At 52.3% G+C, this 20,310-nt stretch overlaps 4 protein-coding genes across 4 annotated transcripts; 1 reads left to right on the forward strand and 3 right to left on the reverse strand.

The window, feature by feature from the left end:
- Positions 1–588: 588 nt before the first annotated feature.
- L3040_008201 (uncharacterized protein) lies at positions 589–5,636 on the forward strand (the record flags this gene model as incomplete). Its single annotated transcript, XM_007297165.1, has 3 exons — positions 589–1,044; positions 1,100–5,432; positions 5,482–5,636. The coding sequence occupies 3 exons, from the start codon at positions 589–591 to the stop codon at positions 5,634–5,636; spliced, it is 4,944 nt and encodes a 1,647-aa protein (XP_007297227.1).
- A 2,749-nt stretch (positions 5,637–8,385) lies between these two features.
- L3040_008202 (uncharacterized protein) lies at positions 8,386–9,294 on the reverse strand (the record flags this gene model as incomplete). The annotated part of the gene is made up of 4 exons (XM_066153929.1): positions 8,386–8,431; positions 8,648–8,660; positions 8,868–9,090; positions 9,292–9,294. 4 exons carry the CDS (start codon positions 9,292–9,294, stop codon positions 8,386–8,388), a joined length of 285 nt encoding a protein of 94 aa, XP_066010478.1.
- A 1,875-nt stretch (positions 9,295–11,169) lies between these two features.
- On the reverse strand, positions 11,170–12,894 carry L3040_008203 (uncharacterized protein; the record flags this gene model as incomplete). Its single annotated transcript, XM_007297164.2, has 1 exon — positions 11,170–12,894. One exon carries the CDS (start codon positions 12,892–12,894, stop codon positions 11,170–11,172), a length of 1,725 nt encoding a protein of 574 aa, XP_007297226.2.
- Positions 12,895–17,833: 4,939 nt separating this feature from the next.
- Positions 17,834–19,065, reverse strand: L3040_008204 (uncharacterized protein; the record flags this gene model as incomplete). Its single annotated transcript, XM_066153930.1, has 9 exons — positions 17,834–18,009; positions 18,070–18,320; positions 18,378–18,387; positions 18,444–18,472; positions 18,529–18,551; positions 18,615–18,694; positions 18,772–18,798; positions 18,944–18,975; positions 19,043–19,065. The coding sequence occupies 9 exons, from the start codon at positions 19,063–19,065 to the stop codon at positions 17,834–17,836; spliced, it is 651 nt and encodes a 216-aa protein (XP_066010479.1).
- Positions 19,066–20,310: the final 1,245 nt, after the last annotated feature.

Here is a 20,310-nt window from a genome sequence, read left to right on the forward strand (position 1 = left end):
CTCGCTCTTCTCGCGATTTGCAGATTTTTTTTCTTTCTATTATTACTTACCCGGCCACCCCGTCGCTCTTTCCTTCAATCACATCAGTATCAGGTCAGGCTAGATCTATCGAGCTCATGTCTCCGTAACTTTCGCTGTCGCTGTCGCTGTCGCTGTCGTCGTCGTTTTAGCTCTGCCGTTGTCGCACCGCTAATTCTCATCGTTTACTTGTCTCAGTCTCAGTGGGAAACTGGGCCAGCACTGGCAGTGAGCACTACCGGTACTCAGGAACGCGCCCGCCCCTGCCTGGTGCCAATCAACAATCAACAACTTGCATTTTCATAACACCACCACCACCAGTGAAACAACACGCTCCTTTGTGCCCGCCACGGAGTCGCACTGTTCGATTCCCCATCTCGACTTCCAACAAGTCACAATTACACACACGGCCAGCGAACGCCCTCCGATCTTCAATATTGGCCGGCCTGTAGTGTGTGGAAGCGGGATAGTAGAGCGCAGGTCCAGACCGTGGCATCTCTTTACGTCTTGGGAAGCGTTTCGATCGCAAGGGCCTCTTCCACCGCAGCTTCTTGATCTGTAGCTTGCAGGATGGCTTCTTACCTCGCGGCAGATCAGCCGTACCTGGCATCGCAACCTGACGCGATACCCCAAGATCAACAAGACCCGTTTTCCTCGTCGACCTCGAGTCACCATGGACGGTTTTCACACTTCGATAACCAATTATTTGCTCTCGGCCCGACAGCATCTCCTGACCAGGCGAAGCGCGCCCTGGAAGCACATCTCGCCGAAACTGAACGACGTATTCAAGAAGCTTCGAAATTGGGAACCACGCTCGTGCAACAGCGCAAGGATCTGGCAGATCGTCTGAAAGATGTTGAGAGGCAGCAAAGTGAAGGAGACATTACGCCAGAATTACGGCAGAAGCTTGTTGAGGTAGAAAAGGAGTACAACGAGGTTGGCCGAGAGTCCGCGAGGGCATTTCTCCCGAAGTCGCGAGTCTCGAGTGCCGAAATGGCTGGCGGATCACCGTTCGCGGGTGACAAGGTGACACGCCCCTGGCCAAAATCGTCATTTCTCTATCTTTACTGACGTACCACAGCGTTCTGCAAGTCCGTCAAAATTTGAGAGTCAAGCCATAAATTCGCCCTCCAAGCTGAGTGTACCGAATCGGAAGCAACGAAATCAGCCCTCAAATCGAGTACATGATATCGAGTTTGCGACGGAGATCAGTACATCGCTTTTGTCACAGGTGCGCCATCTTCAGGCATTGTTGTCTGAGAGGGAGGAGTCCTTAAAGACCGTGACGCTGGAAAAGTCAAGGTTGGAGATTGAGGCGGAAGGCTTCAATCAGCGACTTAGGAGCCTCGATGAGAGTGAACATAGATATAAGGACGAGAACTGGAATTTAGAGACTCAGATCCACGGGCTTCTGGCAGCAGCAAAGGAAGCAGCTGATCGAGAAAAGAAGCTGAACCACAACCTCGGTCTCTTGCAGGCCGAAAAGAGTGCTGCACAAAAGGAGCTCGATGATATCAAGCTAAGCCATGCAAAGCTCGCAGAATTTCATGCGTCGGCAATCAAACACCATGAAGCTGAACTCGGAAGCGTCAAGCGAAGCATGACTATGGCCGATAACGAACGAGGTGCCTTGCAACGAAAGGTTGAGGATCTGACAGGCCAGAACCAGGAACTCGCTAGAGCTATTGCCCATCAACGAGGGAGATTGGATGACCGAGAACAGAATAGAGGCCTTACAGACGATGACATTGACACGGCTCCCGACAATGTCACTCCTGAGCATTCCCCGCCACCTTCGCCTATCAAAGGAACCCCTAGACACAGTATGCTCGAGTCCGAGACGCTGAAGAGCTCGTTGCATCACGCCCATCGGATGATCCAGAACTTGAAGGGAAACATTCACAGAGAGAAGACTGAAAAGCTGGAACTCAAGCGAATGCTTCAGGATGCTAGAGACGAGTTAGATGCCCGCCGCGTGGATTTTGGTTCCGGAAACGGGAAGAGAAACCGCAAGGTCGAGTCGAGGGATTTTAAGAAGCCGAAGTTGCCAGGCCAGCTTGGAGGATTGAGAGGTAGCAAGAGCGAAATATTCATCGATGATCCCAGCTGGGAGGAAGATGATGGTCAGGATAACCCGAGCCAAGCGGCGGCTGTGGCAGCTGCCCGAGCTGCTGCTGATGCCGATGGAGCTGGTCGATCAGTAGATAATTATATCGACGTCTTCGACACTGCCAATGAACAAGACTCGACTGACGCCTTTGAGACTGCAAATGAGCGCGGAACAGAAACCGAAGAATTCCAGACCGGCGCCGAAGAAATGAGCAGTAGCGACGAGCTCACGGAAACGGAGGGACCATCAGGGTCTGTACGATCAAGAGCAGCACCCATGGCTTTGACCAAGCCAGGTAATAGAAACTCCTTTCAGAGTACGGCATCTGCATCCGGTGACGAGTACAGCTACGAGGATGCCAGGACTCCAGAGGCGCAACTCCCACAAAGACTTCGATTGAGAGTCAGCCGCGGTCTCAACCGACGATCAAGAGCAGTGAGCGAAGACCCCCTATTCCAACAGAGTAGCCCTGCCAGTTTTGCGAGCAACAGCCGTGATGGAACTCCTCAAGCTGCCGGTCAGAGCTTGTTTGCTGAACTGGGTGACATGAGTGACGAGGAAGACTCGATCTTGGGCACTCCGAGCCGCAGCTGGGTCGCTTCTCGATCAATGACACCCACGTCACGACCCAGTACTGCAAGGCGTGCCCTTGATGATGTACCCATTCTTTTGCCATCGATACCTCCCGTTCCAAGATTGCCGATGATAGACGTAGGAGTGATGACCGACCCATGGGAGCCACGGCCAGCTACTCCTCCTATAACCGCCACTCCGCTGATTTATGGTGGCTTGACAGGTGCTGCTTTGACCGAGGCAGCACATATGGCTACTAGAAATGCTCCCACTGGGTTGGATGCTGCGCCTGTAATGAGTGATAATCACACTATGACCGAGCCTGAGCCACGAAATTCGACGAGCGACGGGCATACTTCAACCGACCCCCAACCAGCTCGCATTATGAACGACAGCTATACTTTAACTGACCCTCAACCAGTGCATGCTGTGTGTGATAGTCACACATCGACCGAGCCAGAACCAGTACGCATCATGAACGATCGCTCTACTGCAATGGATACGCCTGTCAAAGCGAACATGTCAGATGCTGCCAGTCAATGGCATGAAGAGCAATTGAAGGAACAGTTGGATCATCATCTTTTGTTTGTTGATGAAGATCGTACGAGACCAATTTCAGTCTCTACTTACAGCGACAGAAGCTCGCAGTATGATTCAGAAGTCATGCAAGAAAAGATGGACAAGTTCCCATCCCCACCAGCATCCCGTGCTCATACTCCTATGGCGAGCCTGACCGGTCGCGAGGCAACGGCGAATACTTTAACGATGTCCAGCATTCGCTCCGAGTATGTTGAGCCCGAGTCTCCTATCCTTTCCGATACTGCAAGCGAAGTTCGCCGAAGTACACCCGAAGCTGCTCCCAACCCAGCGCCTTGGGCTTTATCTGCCATCCAGTTCGTTGAAACAGAACCCATCTCGCCGCCTAGAAGTCCTCGAAGAGACGCTGTCTTTATTCCTAGAGACTACGATATAGAGACTACCAAGGAGGGACCAGAAACTCCCGACAAAGGTCCTGTCCTAGGTGATGTGTTTGGCGTGAACAAGAATAAGGCGCCCGCAACCCCCATCATTGCTGAGGATGATACTTGTCAATCTCCAAGTGACTCTCCTATGATGGAGACACCTGAGTCTCAACGTCCATTCAAGGAGATTTCTGGCAACCCTCACACTCGTCCTGTGAAGAAGGTCCATGTTGAGACCATCGATGAGAGCTCACAGACTGCACTGACAGCAACGCAGATCGATGAATTGCAGCGTCTTAAGAGCGGAGCTACTTCTCCTTCACGTGGGACTGCGAATCCGCTTGCTCTGCGAGTCAAGTCGCAAGAAAGCATTGGGAGTGGAGCCAGAGCTAGGTCGAAGATACCTGAATCCGACATCTTCCTGGATCCTTTCCCTGCAAAGAGACCTGGCAGCGCTGGGAGCGGACGCAATAACTCTATTACGAGTGTCCACCCGCCATTGCCTACGGATCACAAGCAGGTTATCGCTGCTGCGGCTCGGCGTTCGGGGTCATCATCTGGAGGAGCTGGCAGCATGAGTCCGCCGTCATTACCAACCTCTGCGCCCCGATCTGTTAATAGTATGGGCCCGCCGTCGCTGCCAAACTCTATACAGCGTTCTGGCTCTTCTTCTGGGGGTGTTGGCCGCATGGGTCCCCCACCAGTGCCAATTTCTGGCTATAAGAACCCCTTGTTCAGACCTAGAACACCAACTTCGCAACCACCTCAGAGTCCTACCTCTATGAAAGCTGGTACGACACCAAGACCAATCCACTCTTCTGCTGGCACTGCGGAAATTCATTCGCCTACCCGAACTGCCCGAACCGCCAAGTCTAGGGCATCGTCAGTTTCGTCCTTTGCGTCTGAACTTGATACCCGCTTCAACATGAGCTCCGGCTTGCCTCAAGGCGTTGAGCCAGGTACTGACCCGCGAATGATCAATGCTATTACTCAGACCATGATTGGGGAATACCTCTGGAAGTACACCAGAAAGACTGGGCGTGGTTCCATGTCAGAGAACCGTCACAGACGTTACTTCTGGGTCCATCCGTACACCCGAACTCTTTACTGGAGTGATCGCGACCCATCTGCTGCGGGTCGGGCTGAATTGAAGGCAAAGAGTGTCCCGATTGAAGCAGTGAGAGTTGTCACGGATGACAATCCTATGCCTCCCGGATTGCACCGCAAGAGTTTAATCATCATGACTCCAGGTCGTGCTGTTAAATTTACCGCAACTACCGGGCAACGCCATGAAACATGGTTCAACGCTTTGTCATACCTGCTCCTTCGAACCGGTGAAGAAGCTGTCGGAGATACAGTTTCTATGGCTAATGGTGCTTTGACCCAAGAAGATGTCGATGAGTTCAACCCAGGATACAGAAGCCAGAGTACTCGTCTAGATCCAGCTTCTCTTTCTTCATCTAACAGCCGCACAACTCGCCATGAGACTCCTGCGAACACCCAGATCGCAGCGCAGCCTTATCTGACTGCCTCGACCTCATCCCGTGCAACAATGGGCACATTCTCGCGGTTGAGCAGTTACTGGAAGCCAAGTGAAGCAGCAAAGAACGCCTCGTTCTCGAGTCGGAAGAGTAGGCAAACTCTCAGCGAGAACGGTGTAATCTACGATGCCAGCGAAGTCCATGACAGCGCCGAGGATCTGAGAGAGCAATATGAGAGGCAAGATCGGGAATCTGATAGACTGGAGAATGTCAGAGCATGCTGTGACGGTAAGTCTATAATCGCAAGGTTTAATGACCAATTTCTAACATTACACAGGCAGACACGACGTTGGTCACCTGCACAACCATTCCGTCAAAGGACGCCACTCTTCAGCAACCATCGGCGCCGCATCCGGTTCCAGCTCCCGAACAGGCCCAACTCCACGCAACAGCACCAAGAGCCGCCACAGCTCGTTGCGCAGGACGGACTAAATAATACGAAACTACACCTACGTACCTTCCACGCAATATCCTCGAACGAGGGCTCTTTTATGACCGTCATGTCTTTCCTTTTGGTCCCACACGAAACAATCGCCGAAACGCGCATCACGGCCTTGATCATACAATGATCCATTAGATTCCTTTTCCAATTTTTGTTTAATAAATGTGTAGGTGTTTGAGCTTTTGAGGATTTCCTTGGGGAGTTGAGATGCATTGATGTGTGTCAAAAAATACACAGGAGTGTGTGTTCTGTCAATTAATGCTTGTGGGTCTCTAGAAGGGGGGTAAGGGACACTGGTTATGTATTGATTCGAAGAGAGATTGACCGGAATTATTAGTGGTTGAAGGGGTGATTATATCAAGACTTTTAATCTCCAACCTACTCAGATTGTTCAAGTGCTGATGATGATATGTGAGGATATCATTGATATACCGTAAATGCTCGCTCCGATGGCGCATCAATCCTAGAGCATCCTCCCTCCTCTTAATACCAGATCGTCGTCACACCCAACACAATGAACGGTCCCGGCTCGCCAACTGCGAACTAGAGAACCTGTCTGGCTTGGATGATTAGCGGGTGCTCCTATTCGTCTCATTCCGTACTCTACTATTTCTCTACCAACCTCTTTTCTCTCCTTTCCTTCCTTCCTTCTTTCTTTCTTCCCTCGTTTTTTTCTTGGGGGTGGGTGTAGGTAGGGGTTCCGACTTCCTAAACCAAACGGCCATTACGAATCGAATCGGGTCAAGGAAGAGGGAAAGGGAAAGGGAAAGGGAAAGTTAGAGTAGTTAGTTAGCTTACGTACGGAGAGAGAAGGGGGAAGAGAGGGGGGGGGAGAGAGAGAGAGAGAGGACCTGACCTGAGATTTTCTAGAGAGAAACTCCCTCTCTCTTTCCCTCTCTCTCTCCCTCTCGCAGGTCGCAGGAGCTATGCAGTATAGTATATGCGTATATCGTAAAACGATTTTCAAAATTCACAGGGGGACGGGGTGCTTTTACGAAAACCGAAATGAGGTGGATTGAACGTGATTTGACTTCGTCTTTTTTCCTGAAGACCAGGCTCAGGCTCAGGCTCAGGTTCAAACTCAGGAAGTTAGGTAAGGCTGTCTGTCTGTCAGTAGATAAAGGTTCCTAGGAGGAGGAGGATCAGTCACCAAACCAAACCAAACCAAACCAAACCAGACGTAGGCTCCAAGCCAGAGCGGATCAGGAATTTTATTTCATCGGTCCACCCAACAGGTCCGCTCGCTGTCTGGTAGGCTAATCGGTTGAAACGTGTTTTTGGAGGTGGATGTACTACGTAGATTGTAGATTGATAGATGGATGGATAGATGGATTGATAGATAGATAGATAGAGAGACAACACCATCTTTCTTCCCTTCTTTCTTCCTTCCTTCCTTCCTTCCTTCCTTCCTCTCTTCCTCTCTTTCTTCCTCTCCTTCCCCAACATATCTCACTCGCAGTATCATGCCCTTCCCCTTACTTACTACCCGAGAAAAGGCCTCTACAGCAGCAAGCGAGACTCGACAAGTCTTTTGCTTGCTTGCTTGCTCGCTCGCCTCCGTACGTACGTACGTACCTACCTACGCAGCCGAGCAAGTCAGCTAGCTACCTAGCTTACTTTAGAAAGCCAAGTTACTATAGTAAGTGTAGGTACCGGTATCTACCGGTATTTTGATTCCATCAAGTGACATTGATCCTCGCTAGCTTAGCTCATATTACTGTAGCTAGCTCTCAGCTACGGAATGGAATACCGGTACCGGTACCGGTACCGACCGCATAGACCCCCTCCAGAGGGGCGCGGCGGGGCCTGCCAGTGTACGTAACGGGTACTTCTTCTTGTTTCCGAAACCTGATCAGTCGGTGCGTGTGGACGGACTGCCGCAAGAGAGGAAATTGACCTACCTACTAGATGAAATTACTACTAACTATGGTGGATCTGTAGACAGGGGTGAGAAGGTCGGGGAAAAAAAAAAAAAAAAAAAAAAAAAAAAAAAGTAAGAGAAGGGTGGAAAACTTAACCGCTGTACCTCCGTACTCCGTAGATCCCCGAAATCGCCCTTAGTGAGCTTCAACAAACCTTCATAAGAATCTAGATCGATTGGCCCTTTGCACAGTCAACGCACTGATCAGTTGGGAAACAAAGATTTTACGTTATTGGCAGCCCCGCGGACAACTCTGTCGAGCTTATGCGGTATATGTACAGGAAGGAGATAAGCTGGGCTGGTATGAGCCTAGTCGAGTCAACCTCTAGCTTGGGAATCGTAGGTGAGGAAACCATGACTGAATGAGCCGGGCAGAGGAGTTGTGGTGGAAGTTGCAGCATAGAGAAATGTTTTCATTAAGCGTGAAGTAGGTACACGATGAAGGACGGAATTGCAGATGAAATTTTGACGTCAAAAATTGACCGTCCCTCATCCACATAATCCCAAATTCCTTTGCACCGCTTCAAGGCATCACGACGCTGCTCCCCCCATGCGCGCTACCAAGTTCGGCGCGAATCGTAATCACCTCTCGGGTCTGGCATTCCTAAACTTCGGAACAAATTAGCTAAGCTCTTCAACAAAAACCAAGTTGAAAAGGACCAATGTGCAAGAGAGCTTCAGTTGAAAGATGAAAAGTCTGAAAGTTTTTTCAGCACCCGGTAGCAAGTACCGTCAGCATTAGCATGGAATTGTCACATCATAAGCTCGCACCCTCTTCTACCCTTTGGAACCAAAGCAGAGTTTGTGTGTACATACCGTTAGCACCATCGAAGTTTTATAGCAAGCTGTATGTGTAGGATGTTTCTGTGGTTAGCCGACGTGGTCAGCACAATGCCGGATGAAGGATGCGTAGAATATAGCAGGAGGGCGAAGAGGAGTCCAAGCGACAGCATCAGGTAATCGAACCAGTTTGATCGTCATTGATAGTCGGCGGTTTATAGTATGTTTTGTTCATCATTTTTTTGCGTGGATCTTCTCTCCTCCATCCTCTGCTCGGATGCTAGATGGGTGGGTACTCACAGCTCGTTCCTATCTGAAGTGTGTTGTTAGCAGATGCCCGACGCTGTGTGTGTGTGCGGGAGGTGAGATGGGATATTTCGGAGAGGTCAGAAAGTCCGTTTGGTTAAGACAGGTTAATCACCACGAAGAGCCTTGTCAAGCTCGTATGATAGGGGCGACACAAAAGTTCATCATTTGAAGGAAGGATGGGAGGTGTTGAGAGGAGTGTTTGGAAACTTGCCATTTTTTTGCGCGCGCAATGTTGCATCGAGTCGGTGCTCCCTTTCAATCAGGTGCCATTGACTGTTGAATACTTCCAGTGCACCATTGCAGGTAGCCCGATTGCACGAGGGCGCATCACGAGTAGTGCGAAGTGCGAAGTTAGCTGATGTAAGGGATGACAAGACCTGGAATCCGAGATCTTTTTTTTTGTAGAGAAAAGAGTGGAGCACACTACCGAAGCGCTAATGGTTAGCGTCATATCACATGATCTTTGGTAATTCTAAAGCAGCCTGCCTCGGGTAGTGCCATATTTTGGATTTTGGTTTGTATAGGTACCGGTATTGATTTCAGCCTTTCGCCCAAGAATTCTTCATTTATCAGAATCTGACTCTCACTCATGCATCGGACAACAACGTCGTGTCCGTGCCCCTCTACCTATTTACCATTTTGATCCTAGCATCCCAAGCACTGTAGCCAAACGAAACGAAAGGACCGACCGCTTACATCAATCCATCTACCGGTACCCATCTCCTCCATCTAATGATAATGAACGACTCGACAAGACCATCCATGCCCCCGGATCCTGCTTCTCCCACCTGCGACAGGCAGACATACATCCATCTTCCGTATCCTCTCCATCAACAGCACGCACAGCCCAAAGACCGAGTTCAGACCGGGTCCCATGGTCATCCCATCCCATCCCATCCCATCCCATCCCATCCCATCCCATGCACCTCACCAAATCCATCCATCCATCCATCCATCCATCCATCCATCCATTCATTCAATCAATGCCACCCGATAGTAAAAGCGACTGACGGAGCCTCTTCAATACCACATGCTTTTCCGCTGACACTCACATGCCAAAAATGCAAAGATGCCACTCACTCACTCACTCCCTCACTCACTCACTCACTCACCCACTCACTCACTTTGCGCCACCAACGCCCAAAACGACAGGCTGCCTGCCATCTGTGGCAGCAGCCGCAGCCGCAGCCGCAGGAGCAGCAGCCTCTCGCATATGCACAGGTATCCAGGTCGACGCCTTCGCGGCCTGTATGTAGTCTACGGAGCTGCCTCACCTGGAGACTAGACGACTGTTCGACATCCAACACCCACCCAGCTTCGCTCAGGCGGGCGAACCGATGGTGACCTCGGTTCGCGCTGTCCACTGCAACGGCCACGGCCACGGCCACTGTCACTGCCAGTCAGCAAGCAGAACAAGCCCCCGAGTACCGACCGAGTCGCATGTGAGAATGAGTACCGTGCTCCGTAGGACCGTAGGAAGTGAAAGGCAGCAGCAGCATGCTTTGCCAGCGGACCTACCCGCTTTCCCGAACAGCTGTCAAGCTGCACCGTACAGATCATCAAAGCCCAGGTCACACGTCAAATCGCTGTCGCGTCAAGGAGAGAAGAGTAGCCAGGTCAGAAAGACTTTCTTTAGCGAGCAAGAATATATCTAGTAGCACGATAGCATCTCGGCAATCATCCCATCCCATCCCATCTCAATCCCTAAGTATACTACTACGACTACGACTACTACTAGCACAAGCCAGCCAAGACAACTGTATGATATACCGGTAAGAGAACGCCCCCCGGGGTGAGGGATATGCCAAGCAAAAATAAAGATCATGTATCCCCATCTCCCAGCCCGTCATTAATGCGTACCAAAAAGAATCGCACAGCCAAGAAAAGACCGCAAGTGTTGCTGCATCCTGTGCCCATTCAAAAACAAAAGACGTGAAGAAACCAGTTGTCGAGATATGCGCCATTTTCCACCACCCATCTATCTCTGCCTGAACTCGAGATAGAGAGTCGTACATGTTGTTTATGCTTGCTTCGCATAGTCATGCTCCGCCGGCTGGCTCGTACACTCGACCCGACTAACGATACATGCTTTTCGTTGCGTTGCGCTTGTGAGAAACATCTGCGCTGGCCGAACACGTGACAACCGCAACAGTGACGCCAAACGCAATGACAGCAGATTCCACACCCGTACGCCCAGCAGATGATGCCAGCGAAGAACTTGAACAGCCGGGCTCCCAAAGCAGCCAGAAAACACCAGAGAAGATGCGGCCATCCATCCATCCATCCATACCCCGTCGATTCCTCCCAACTCCACCGATCGTTCCAACCAACAACGCGCAGGGGGAATCTTATGATATGAACACCACGCTCCCAAGTATGTATGTGAAATGCGCAATGCAATGCTGTCCTAACTCCTACCCATGGAACCGAGTACCGAGACTTGTGTGAAAGATTAAGAGAGTAAATGAGTGCCGTAGAATCGAAGCCTCCGCGAACACCCGACTGAAGAGAATCTACCTCCCCATCATGTATGCGGGAGGAACACTGCCGTGTGCGCCATTGGCCATCGATGCTGGACCTCCAGCGGTCATGGGGTGGTAGACCGGGCCAGACCATCCACTGCTGTGTCCCGCGAATAAGTTCCCATTATAATGTGGTGCAGCTCCGGCGATGACAGCAGGGTATATTCTATTAGTTTGAAGGCCGGGCGGCGCAGCAAGGCCAGGTGGAGGCCCACTAGCCGTACTGAATGATGGTGGACCACCTAGCATCGCTCCGTTGATACCCTGCATGGCACCAGGACCATTTTGTGGGCAGGGAGATGACATTCCCTGACCAGAACGGACGCCAAGAGGATTCTTGGAGAAGCTCAGCCTGATCCCTCCTTTCACGCTGTTGTGAAGAGGGTGGCCGTAGAGCTCATGAAGAGCCTTGGTCGCGAATGAGACGTCCTCGAACTCAACAAAGCACATGGGTCCATTCTGCTTGGTTCTGAAGCAGAGACGCTTGTAGCCTCGTTGCTTCGAAAACATGGCCTTGAGCTCGTCCTCAGATGTGTCGATCGGAAGGTTCCCAACATATAGGGTGTTGCATGGGGGATTTTGATCAGCTGGGTTGACTGGAGGGAAATTATGTCGCTGGTAATGCTGACTCCCTAGTTGATAGTTGACAGGGGGACCTCCGTTCGTGAGCGGTGGAGACATTGTGTTGTTGTGAATGTTGTGTGGAGTAGGGGTAGCGAACGTCGATGAGATGGATGCTGGGACCGCAGCATTTGTACTAAGGGAGAGCCCATTCATGCGCGAGATGGGCAGCTGCGGAAGAGTCTTTCGGCGTCCCTGAATAGATCCATGCTCGGCATAACCGACTGGATCCTTGAGTAGTTCACCAGTCTCGTCATCATCGACAGAGTCATTGTTGATTAGAGACTTTCCGGTGATCCTGGTCCGCTCGTTCAAGTGATTGCCGATAGGGGATTGTGGGGAGAACAGACTTTGGTAGTGGGCGCTGTTCTCGGGATTTGGGAGCTCATTGCTTGGGTATGGGCCGTTGCTTGTTGGGGATACTCTTGGCTGTGACGCTTGGAAAGAATTGTTGAATCGCGATGCCTGACGAGGGGGTGGGCCACCAGATGACGCTGTCGAAGAAGTGGAACTGGAGGGACCAGGATTCGACGTGTTGTCCAAAGTGTACCGTCGGGATGCAGTAGGGCTGCCATACAATATCTCGACGATCATCTGTGCATCATTGGCAACATTTGGCTTCCCGTCGAGCATTTTCTTCGCCTCGAGAGCACCTGCATGCGACTTGAAGCGCAGTATCGCGGAACGAAATCCCGGATCTTCGGACCTGTCGGGCGACATCACCTCGGCTTCAATGAAATCCTTCGACCAGACAACCATCAACCTCAAAGTGTCCTCGGTTGTGTTGAGAGGGAGACGTCGGATCTGGACTGAGCAAGGTCCCAGGGCAAATGCGCCGGATCCAGAATGTGCTTGCGCTGCACTGGTAGCATTACTATCTTCCTTGAATGCGCTCATGGTAGCCATTGCCAGTGACTGATATGTTTGTTGGGAGCCATTGGAGGGACGAAAGACCTGGCCAGGTTGGGGGAAATTAGGAGGGTTCATGGCATGCCGCGGTGTGAAGGAGTTTGCGCGATCCGAGAGCGAGTAGGGCCGACCGTAGGAAGACTGAAATGCTGTGCTTGCGCCAGGCGGTTGTTGGACTGCGTTCATACCTCTGCTGGACAGATGCGATGATGGAGGACACGACTGGGGCGCTGGCAATCAATGTCAGGCCGCGCTCGAGTACCTGAGCGTGACGCGACGGTGACGATGCAGTGCCGAGTCGGGTCGAGGAAGTCGAGGAAGTTGAGGGAGGGAGAGAGGGAGAGAGGGAGGTATCGAGTCCGTGGATCGAAACGACGGGCGCAAACGGGCAGGCTTTGTCGCGCGAACAAAGACTGAGCGTGGGATGGAATATTGGAGGGTTCCGGTGGATGTGATGGAATGGGATAAGGGGATTCTGGTGATGGTTGTGAGCTGTGAGCAGTCGGATGGGGGAGTCGGAATCCAGGTACGCCTTGCTGAATTGGCCGTGCGACCTGCGGGCAATGGACGGTGCGGGCGTTGGGGGTTCAAGAACTCGGACTGGACTGGACTCGACTCGACTCGACTCGACTCGATTCGATTCGACTCGACCAGGCGAGCGTCGGGAGAGAGGATATATTTTCTTGCCTCTTGGGATCTTTTCTGGGATCTTTTTCCTTTTCTTTGCTTTGTTTCTGTTTTGGACTTGATCTTGTTCCAAGGAGTGTCGGGAAAAGGATGGATATGGTTAAGGTAAGGCAGAGATGAGGAAGTTCGAGACCACGGCCCCAGTCGGTTGTGATTGGCTGCGTGACTGGGAGGTGGGGAGGGGGGAGGATCGGATTGATAAGGCCCGCGCTAGCACCGGCGCTAAGATGCGAGTTTAGAGTAAGGAAGTAGTTGTGCCGGCCTAGGTAGGTAACTTTGCAGAAGAAAGGCGGGACTGACTACCGATTCAGAGCTGGGGAATGGTTGGTGTGGAGGAGGATGTGTATGCGGGAGAAGAAGCAGAAGAGAAGAAGAGGAGAAGAAGGAGAAGAAGAAGGAGAAGAAGAAGAAGATGATGATGATGTGATGATGATGACGAAGATAACGATGAGGATGGGCATCCTGTGGGGTGACCACTGACCCGGTGGGAAGAGAAGCGGGTTGGAGAGAGAAGGGGAAGCGGGTAGACAAAGCTTGGTTGGCTGCGAACAGCTGCTGTATACCTAAACTAAGGTACGTACCTACCTTAGCTCAACATACTACCGTACATATCTATTTATTCAGGGCCACCGATCCTGGGCTAGCGACTAGAGGCTAGAGGCGAGAGGCTAGAGGCTAGAGGCTAGAAGCTAGAGGCTAGAGGCTAGAGGCTAGAGGCTAGAGGCTAGAGGCTAGAGGCTAGAGGCTAGAGGTTAGAGGTTAGAGGTTAGAGGCTACAGGCTAGAGGCGAGAGGCGAGAGGCGAGAGGCTAGAGGCTAGAGGCTAGAGGTTAGAGGTTAGAGGTTAGAGGTTAGAGGCTAGAGGCTAGAGGCTAGAGGCTAGAGGCGAGAGACTAGAGGCTAGAGGCGAGAGGCGAGAGACTACGGCGTGTCCGTAGAGGCTAGAGCTCACTCACTACTCGGTCGGTCACTCAATCACTCATTCGGTACTTACTTGTACTTCTACTTCTACTCCTAGCTGGGCCTGCGTGTCAACCCTGATCTGATCATTCAGTAGTAATGTCTCCTGCTTGTCACGATAATCCCTTGCTGCCAATCATTACTGTACCTATCCTCCCCAAAGTTTATTCCGCGCGCAATGCCGTTGCGGCGGGCCGGGAAGTGCTGCCTGCCTGCGCACGGGAAGGAAGAGCGAAATTCAGTAGTTTCGATCCAAGGGTACAGCCGGAGCGGATTCTACTGTATCAAAACAAAGACCACCTGGCTCGAAAGCCTCGCTGCAAGCAGTATTCTCTTTGAACCAACAGCCTCCCGGTTCTCGGAGGAGCTACCCACCCTACCTACCCTGTCTGCCTGACCTGGGCCTGGGTTTTGCGAGCTGATCGAAGAATGCAGTTTGATTTGATAGGACCGAGCCACATGTATTTCCCAGGATTCCATCTCCTGATCCTCGGCCCCCCTGAACATTTCTATGGGGAAAACCTGGGAATTCCCCAAGCGGGAGGTCAATCACTACTAGGTCGAAATAACAGCCGTGTCTCACAGCTGTTTCAAAGGACACCTTCGTCATCCATGGTGATACTCAGGGTCTCAGGGTCTTCCTGGTGATCGAGGAATGCTGAGGAATCCCCAAATCTGATAGATCTTTGGACCACCGAAATCCGCGCCTGCCGGGACCCTGAACAATATGTGACAAGCCGAGAGTGGCTACGACATGAGGGCTGGGAGTACCGATACCGATACCGATACCGATACCGATACCGATACCGGTACCTATTCAACCAATCTGCCGTTTCTGCGTCTTACGGAGGATATTAGTTATCACTAGGCACGCTCAGTAAGTACGTACTTGTAGTATGTACGTAGTACGTAGTAGTATCTGCCCAGTCCAGTCCAGTCCCGTCCCGTCCCGTCGCGATATCTTCTTCGGTTAATCCCTACTACGCTCTTTCCCCAGGTTACACAGACCCCCAGGCAGCCTCTTCCTGCTCTCCTGTCCTTGGGAAAGTGACTGCTCGGATTGCTGGGCGATCTCAATCGCCATGGATAGAGGGCCCCTTTTCCACCAGGAAGGCTGCGGTGCCATTCTTCTGGAACACGCTGAATGTTATCAGTATGAGCCCGTCACACCGCTCTCCCTGAGCATGAATGTGTCTCTGAGGGACATATCCGTTGAAGCGATGCTCAGCCCCAGATTCTCTCACTCTCAACGATCGGCCTTAAGTGTGTGTGCTGGTGCTTCCGTAGTACTTCCTGCCTCTATTCTGCGCTGCGACTACGTAGACGCTGTGCTTCCAAAGACGAAAGGGTCATTGGTGAGCTTCCTACTTGGGTGGTGGTGGTGGTGGTGGTGGTGGTGGTTCGAAGGAATCCGAGGAGCTTTGACGCCTCAAGTCTGATTGATGGTGGCCTCCAAGCTCCCAAGCTTACCTTTCCGTTACGCTAAGTAGAGAAGCCAGGATCAAGGATTGTACGCCGGATGCAAGCCAGTTGACTGGCCGTGCACCCCCATCGAACCAGGGGGAGGGGGGGGAGGGGGTCGACAGCCCAGGGCTTATCTCACCGTGTTGGCGGGTGCCATGCGCTCCTCAAACCGTTTCTCTTTTTTTCCTTTTGGGCAGGCTGGCAAGCGGTCGGTAGGGACATGATGTGATGTGATGGGGGGCTGCGAGAGGGGAGGTGGGCCTGCCGAAGCTAAGCGAAAAAGTCGACTCAAATCGTGACCTTAGAACGCGTGTAACGTGATGACTGTGTTGATAGTTTACAATAGCGTATAGGCATGCTTTATAAACATCGATTTTTGGATCAGGTTCAATGCATTACTAGTAGTATAAGCCGAGATGCTCCCGCTTGGATACAAGAATTGGAAGCAGCCTCCGAGGGGATTGATATATCAACCTTTTATAATCGAGCTCGCTTTGAAAGTTCAAATCGTAATGTAAAACATAGCGATTGAGGTTCCTAAACGGAACGGAGCAGAATACTTTTGTAGAACATGATCGGTAGATAGCAGGATTTAAGCAATCCCTAAAGTGACGAGGTCAGCTCCTCCCGTTAGATGTGGAATGGTGTCCAATGTCTAGACCACAGATAGCCGAGATTCAGGGACCTACCTAGGTACCCCAACCCCGAAGTGGCTTTGCTTCTGCAGACTGGCAGCCTGTTCTGAGGGAAGAGGCGGCCAAGCTTTTGCCGGCCATTATCAGAACGCCCAGGGTTTAGGAGTGGTGCAAAGGGACGACAGCTGCCTGGGTGGGCTGCTACAACGCCGACCTCTCTAGGTCGACTCGACACGTACGTGCCCACGTACCTACCGGTACGTACGTACGTACGTGGGCACGGATGGAACACCGGGCGGAGCCAAACACCTCATCGTGACTGGCAAGCTCAACCAAAAGAACGAGCCACCGAACCCGTCAGGTGATAGATAGACCGCGAAGCAGCAGCCGCCGCCGCGCATTGCCCTCAATGCAAACGAAAAGCTAACGTTAAAAGCAACACCAGAAAGCACACCGCTATCACGACCACCATCGCACAAAACTCCGGCAACCAGGTCAGGGAGACACCCTCTCACCCCGCCGAGATGGCACCCTTTCTTTACCCGCCGAGGCAGAATGGCCCGATGAGATGAAGCTGCGAGTACCTAGGAAGGAGTAGCTGCGTGCGATGACCGTCGCGCGGTGCGCCCTCCTCGGTGTCAGCCCTAGGAAGGAAGGGAGCACGCAAGCACGCAAGCACGCAAGCACGCAAGCACGACGCAATGGCGAAGAACCTACTGCTACAGTAGTAGCATGCGCCGCTGGTGGAGGCTTTTCGGATACCGGCCAAAAACAAAATAGACAAAAAGATCTACGACTAATGTGTGTGTGTTATGGATGTCGCAACCAGCCAACCACCAGCTGCCGAGTCTGCAGCTTATTCTCCTCCCGTCTGTCGCTCATGCTTAGCCGCGAAAGGGTCGTTCCCAGGATACGTACGTACTCGTACTTCCGGAATTATATGCACATGAGACAAGTAGCGCTTACGGCGTCGCGGGCCGTCGGAAGAGAGCCAGGCGGCACTGGCACTTACTTTGGGAGGTACAGCTAGTTGGATACTCGGAGCAGATGTGATGCTGAATGGGCCGCATCTCGTCCTGATGGTCATTATCGTGCGTGCAAACAAGTCATCTACCTCTTAGCGTTCTTACATACAGGCCTCTCCAGTCCAGCCCTATCAGATTATATCATCGCATCGATTCTCCTAGTCAAGAGCCACTTCCATCTCCACTTCCATCCTCCATGTATTATAACTCTTGGTGTTTGCAGTGGCCCAAATACCAAGGAAGTTTGGTTCTCTGCCCTCCCCTCCCCCCCTCCCCAAAGCGTCATCCAGCCCTCGCGTGCAACTGGTCGTCCACCCTGCGCCATGCGCCTATCTTCTGGTTCCGAGATTCCCAATTATAAAATAAAACACTGCTTGTTCCTCCTAGCCCTCATGCGCCGCTGTCCGTAGCCACCATGTGATTTCCTGCTGCCGTGCGCGTAGACCATCTCCTGGTCGATAATCGCCGTCGCCGTATTATCTTTGCGGATGATCTGCCGGCACAGATCGATAAACACCTCGTCCACGTTTGCTGCACCAGTCAGGCTCTCACATCACCCTTCTCGCACCGACGGAAGATCACGGCACTCACCTCTCCTCCGGGCCGAGGTCTCGTAGTACGGCGCGTTGCCCCAGCTCTGGCTCACCGCAAATGCTCGGCTCCTCGTCACCACCCGGTCCTCCTCCAGGTCGGACTTGTTGCCGACGATGACAATCGGCACGTTCTCGTCGTCTTTGATGCGGATGATCTGGTCGCGGAGTTCGGAGAGCTCTACTAGACTGCTCTGGCTCGTAATCGAGAAGACGAGCAGGAATCCTTGGCCGCTTTTCATGTAGAGCTCTCTACGACGCCATATCAGTATCTCGAATCGCTTTTGGGGCATTGAGAAGCGAGCGTACCTCATCGCGGCTGGCAGGTGTCAGATTCCATGTGAGTCACGTGATATCTGGCTCAAGAGGACTTACTGAATTGCTCCGTCCCAGCGGTGTCTAGACTACAAGGCGCATCACTATTAGTCTTGTGGAAAGAACTGCTCTGGATAAGTCGTACATTTCCAACATGCATTGCCGTCCCTGTGGTTCAGTCAGTGCTGGGTTCGGCCGTGCATTATTGTGCATTATTGGCAGGACACTCACATCCACCTCGATCTGTTTTCGGTACGAGTCTTCTATCGTCGGGTCATAACTCTCAATCCACACATTCTGCACGAATTGCGCTAGACTCATCCATCAGTTTTCACGCCGTGGCAGCACATCTGGACTCCCAGAGTTTGGGGAGATTAGAAGGGCCTACCCGTGAGGCAACTCTTGCCCACCCCGCCTAGAATTGCAGAAATTGCCCATCAGCCACCCTCCTCATCAAAACCGGGACCGGTCCGTAGAGCCCAGCACGCACATGGGAGGGAAAGGGGGGGGAGAGAATAGGTAGGGGAATAGGGGAATAGGGCAATGGGGGTCGCACACACCGGCACCAAGAACCACAATATGGTAATCTCTCCTATGCATCGATCCTTCGTTAGGGACCTATGGTATAGTAGGATCCGGCTATGCAGGTAGGAACATACCTCTGGGACGTTCTCGCTGACATAGTTGCTGCGCTGCTGAGAGAGCGTTGAGGACAAGGAGAACGAGAACGAAAAACCATCCGTCAGGCCGTCCGTCAGTCAGTCAGTCAGTCCGTCCGTCAGTCCGTCCGTCCGTCCGTCAGTCAGTCAGTCCGTCAGTCAGTCAGTCAGTCAGTCTTTTGCAGCAGTCGGTAACCAGCAAGCTCTGACGTTGGAATCTTTGTGTTGTTGATCTTCCCAATAATGATGCAAGCCCGCAACCCTGCCAGTACAGTACAGTCCGGTCCGGTCAGTCGGGTTTGGCGTGCCTTCTCCCCCTGCTAATAAGCAACGACAACAACAACCAAAGCAATAACAACAAAAACAACCAAAACGCATGCGACGCTCTCGTCTCGTCTCGTCTCGTCTCGTCTCGTCTCGTCTTGTCTCGATTCTCACTCACGCTCTCTCATCCGTCTGGACCAGCGCCGTTTACCAAGGGGCGAAGACATCCCTATTCTTAGGAAATCTTTAGGCGACTGCGAATTCCAGCTAACGCACGGTTAGGGAGGCTTGCTAGGGTGCCGGGAGTTTGTTAGTCGCGCTGGGGCTTTTCTCCCCGCAGCGGCGCTGCTGAACCCCTTGCTTTTCTTGTCCACCTCTTCTTCCTCTTCCTCTTTACCTTATCTTGAACCACGCCTGGCCCAGGATGACAACAAACAATCCGATCAAATAAAGTTCGGGCTTGGGCTCGGGCTCGGGCTCCGGCTCGAGATCGCTAGGTACGGTACCGTACTCTAACGGGCGTCCATGTCACCGTCGACGACAGCCGCCAGCGATACCTACCACAGTAACGATAACGACATCAGCTGGCGTCGTCCGTCCTTTAAACCAAAAGACACACACGGTGGGCGCTGCGACGATGCGACGATGCGACGATGCGACGGTGCGACGATGCGACGTTGCGACCATGCTCGAGCGCCGGGCTGAGATGAACGGGTACCAAAATCAAAGGGACCAGTATGCAAAAGAACGACAGGTGGCATGCTCAAGCTCATGCCCGCGCCCGCAGCAGACGACTCAGTTGCACTCTTTTCCGACCTCCGTGCATTGCATTTATATATTAAATACGAACCAACACTCGTCCAGATGGTACGTGGGCACTGGGTACGTGCCCTGACCGGGAGAGGTACTAGAAACCCTTGTCCCATCTCGACTCCCTCGTCGTCTCCCATTGGACGAACCCTCATCAAGAAGTCTTAGCTCGCGGCTGCTCGCCTAAGACTTTA

The sequence above is a fragment of the Drepanopeziza brunnea genome (genome assembly GCF_022702325.1).
Source record: "Drepanopeziza brunnea f. sp. 'multigermtubi' strain 214-2 chromosome Unknown ctg15, whole genome shotgun sequence".
NCBI classification, from domain to species: domain Eukaryota; kingdom Fungi; phylum Ascomycota; class Leotiomycetes; order Helotiales; family Drepanopezizaceae; genus Drepanopeziza; species Drepanopeziza brunnea.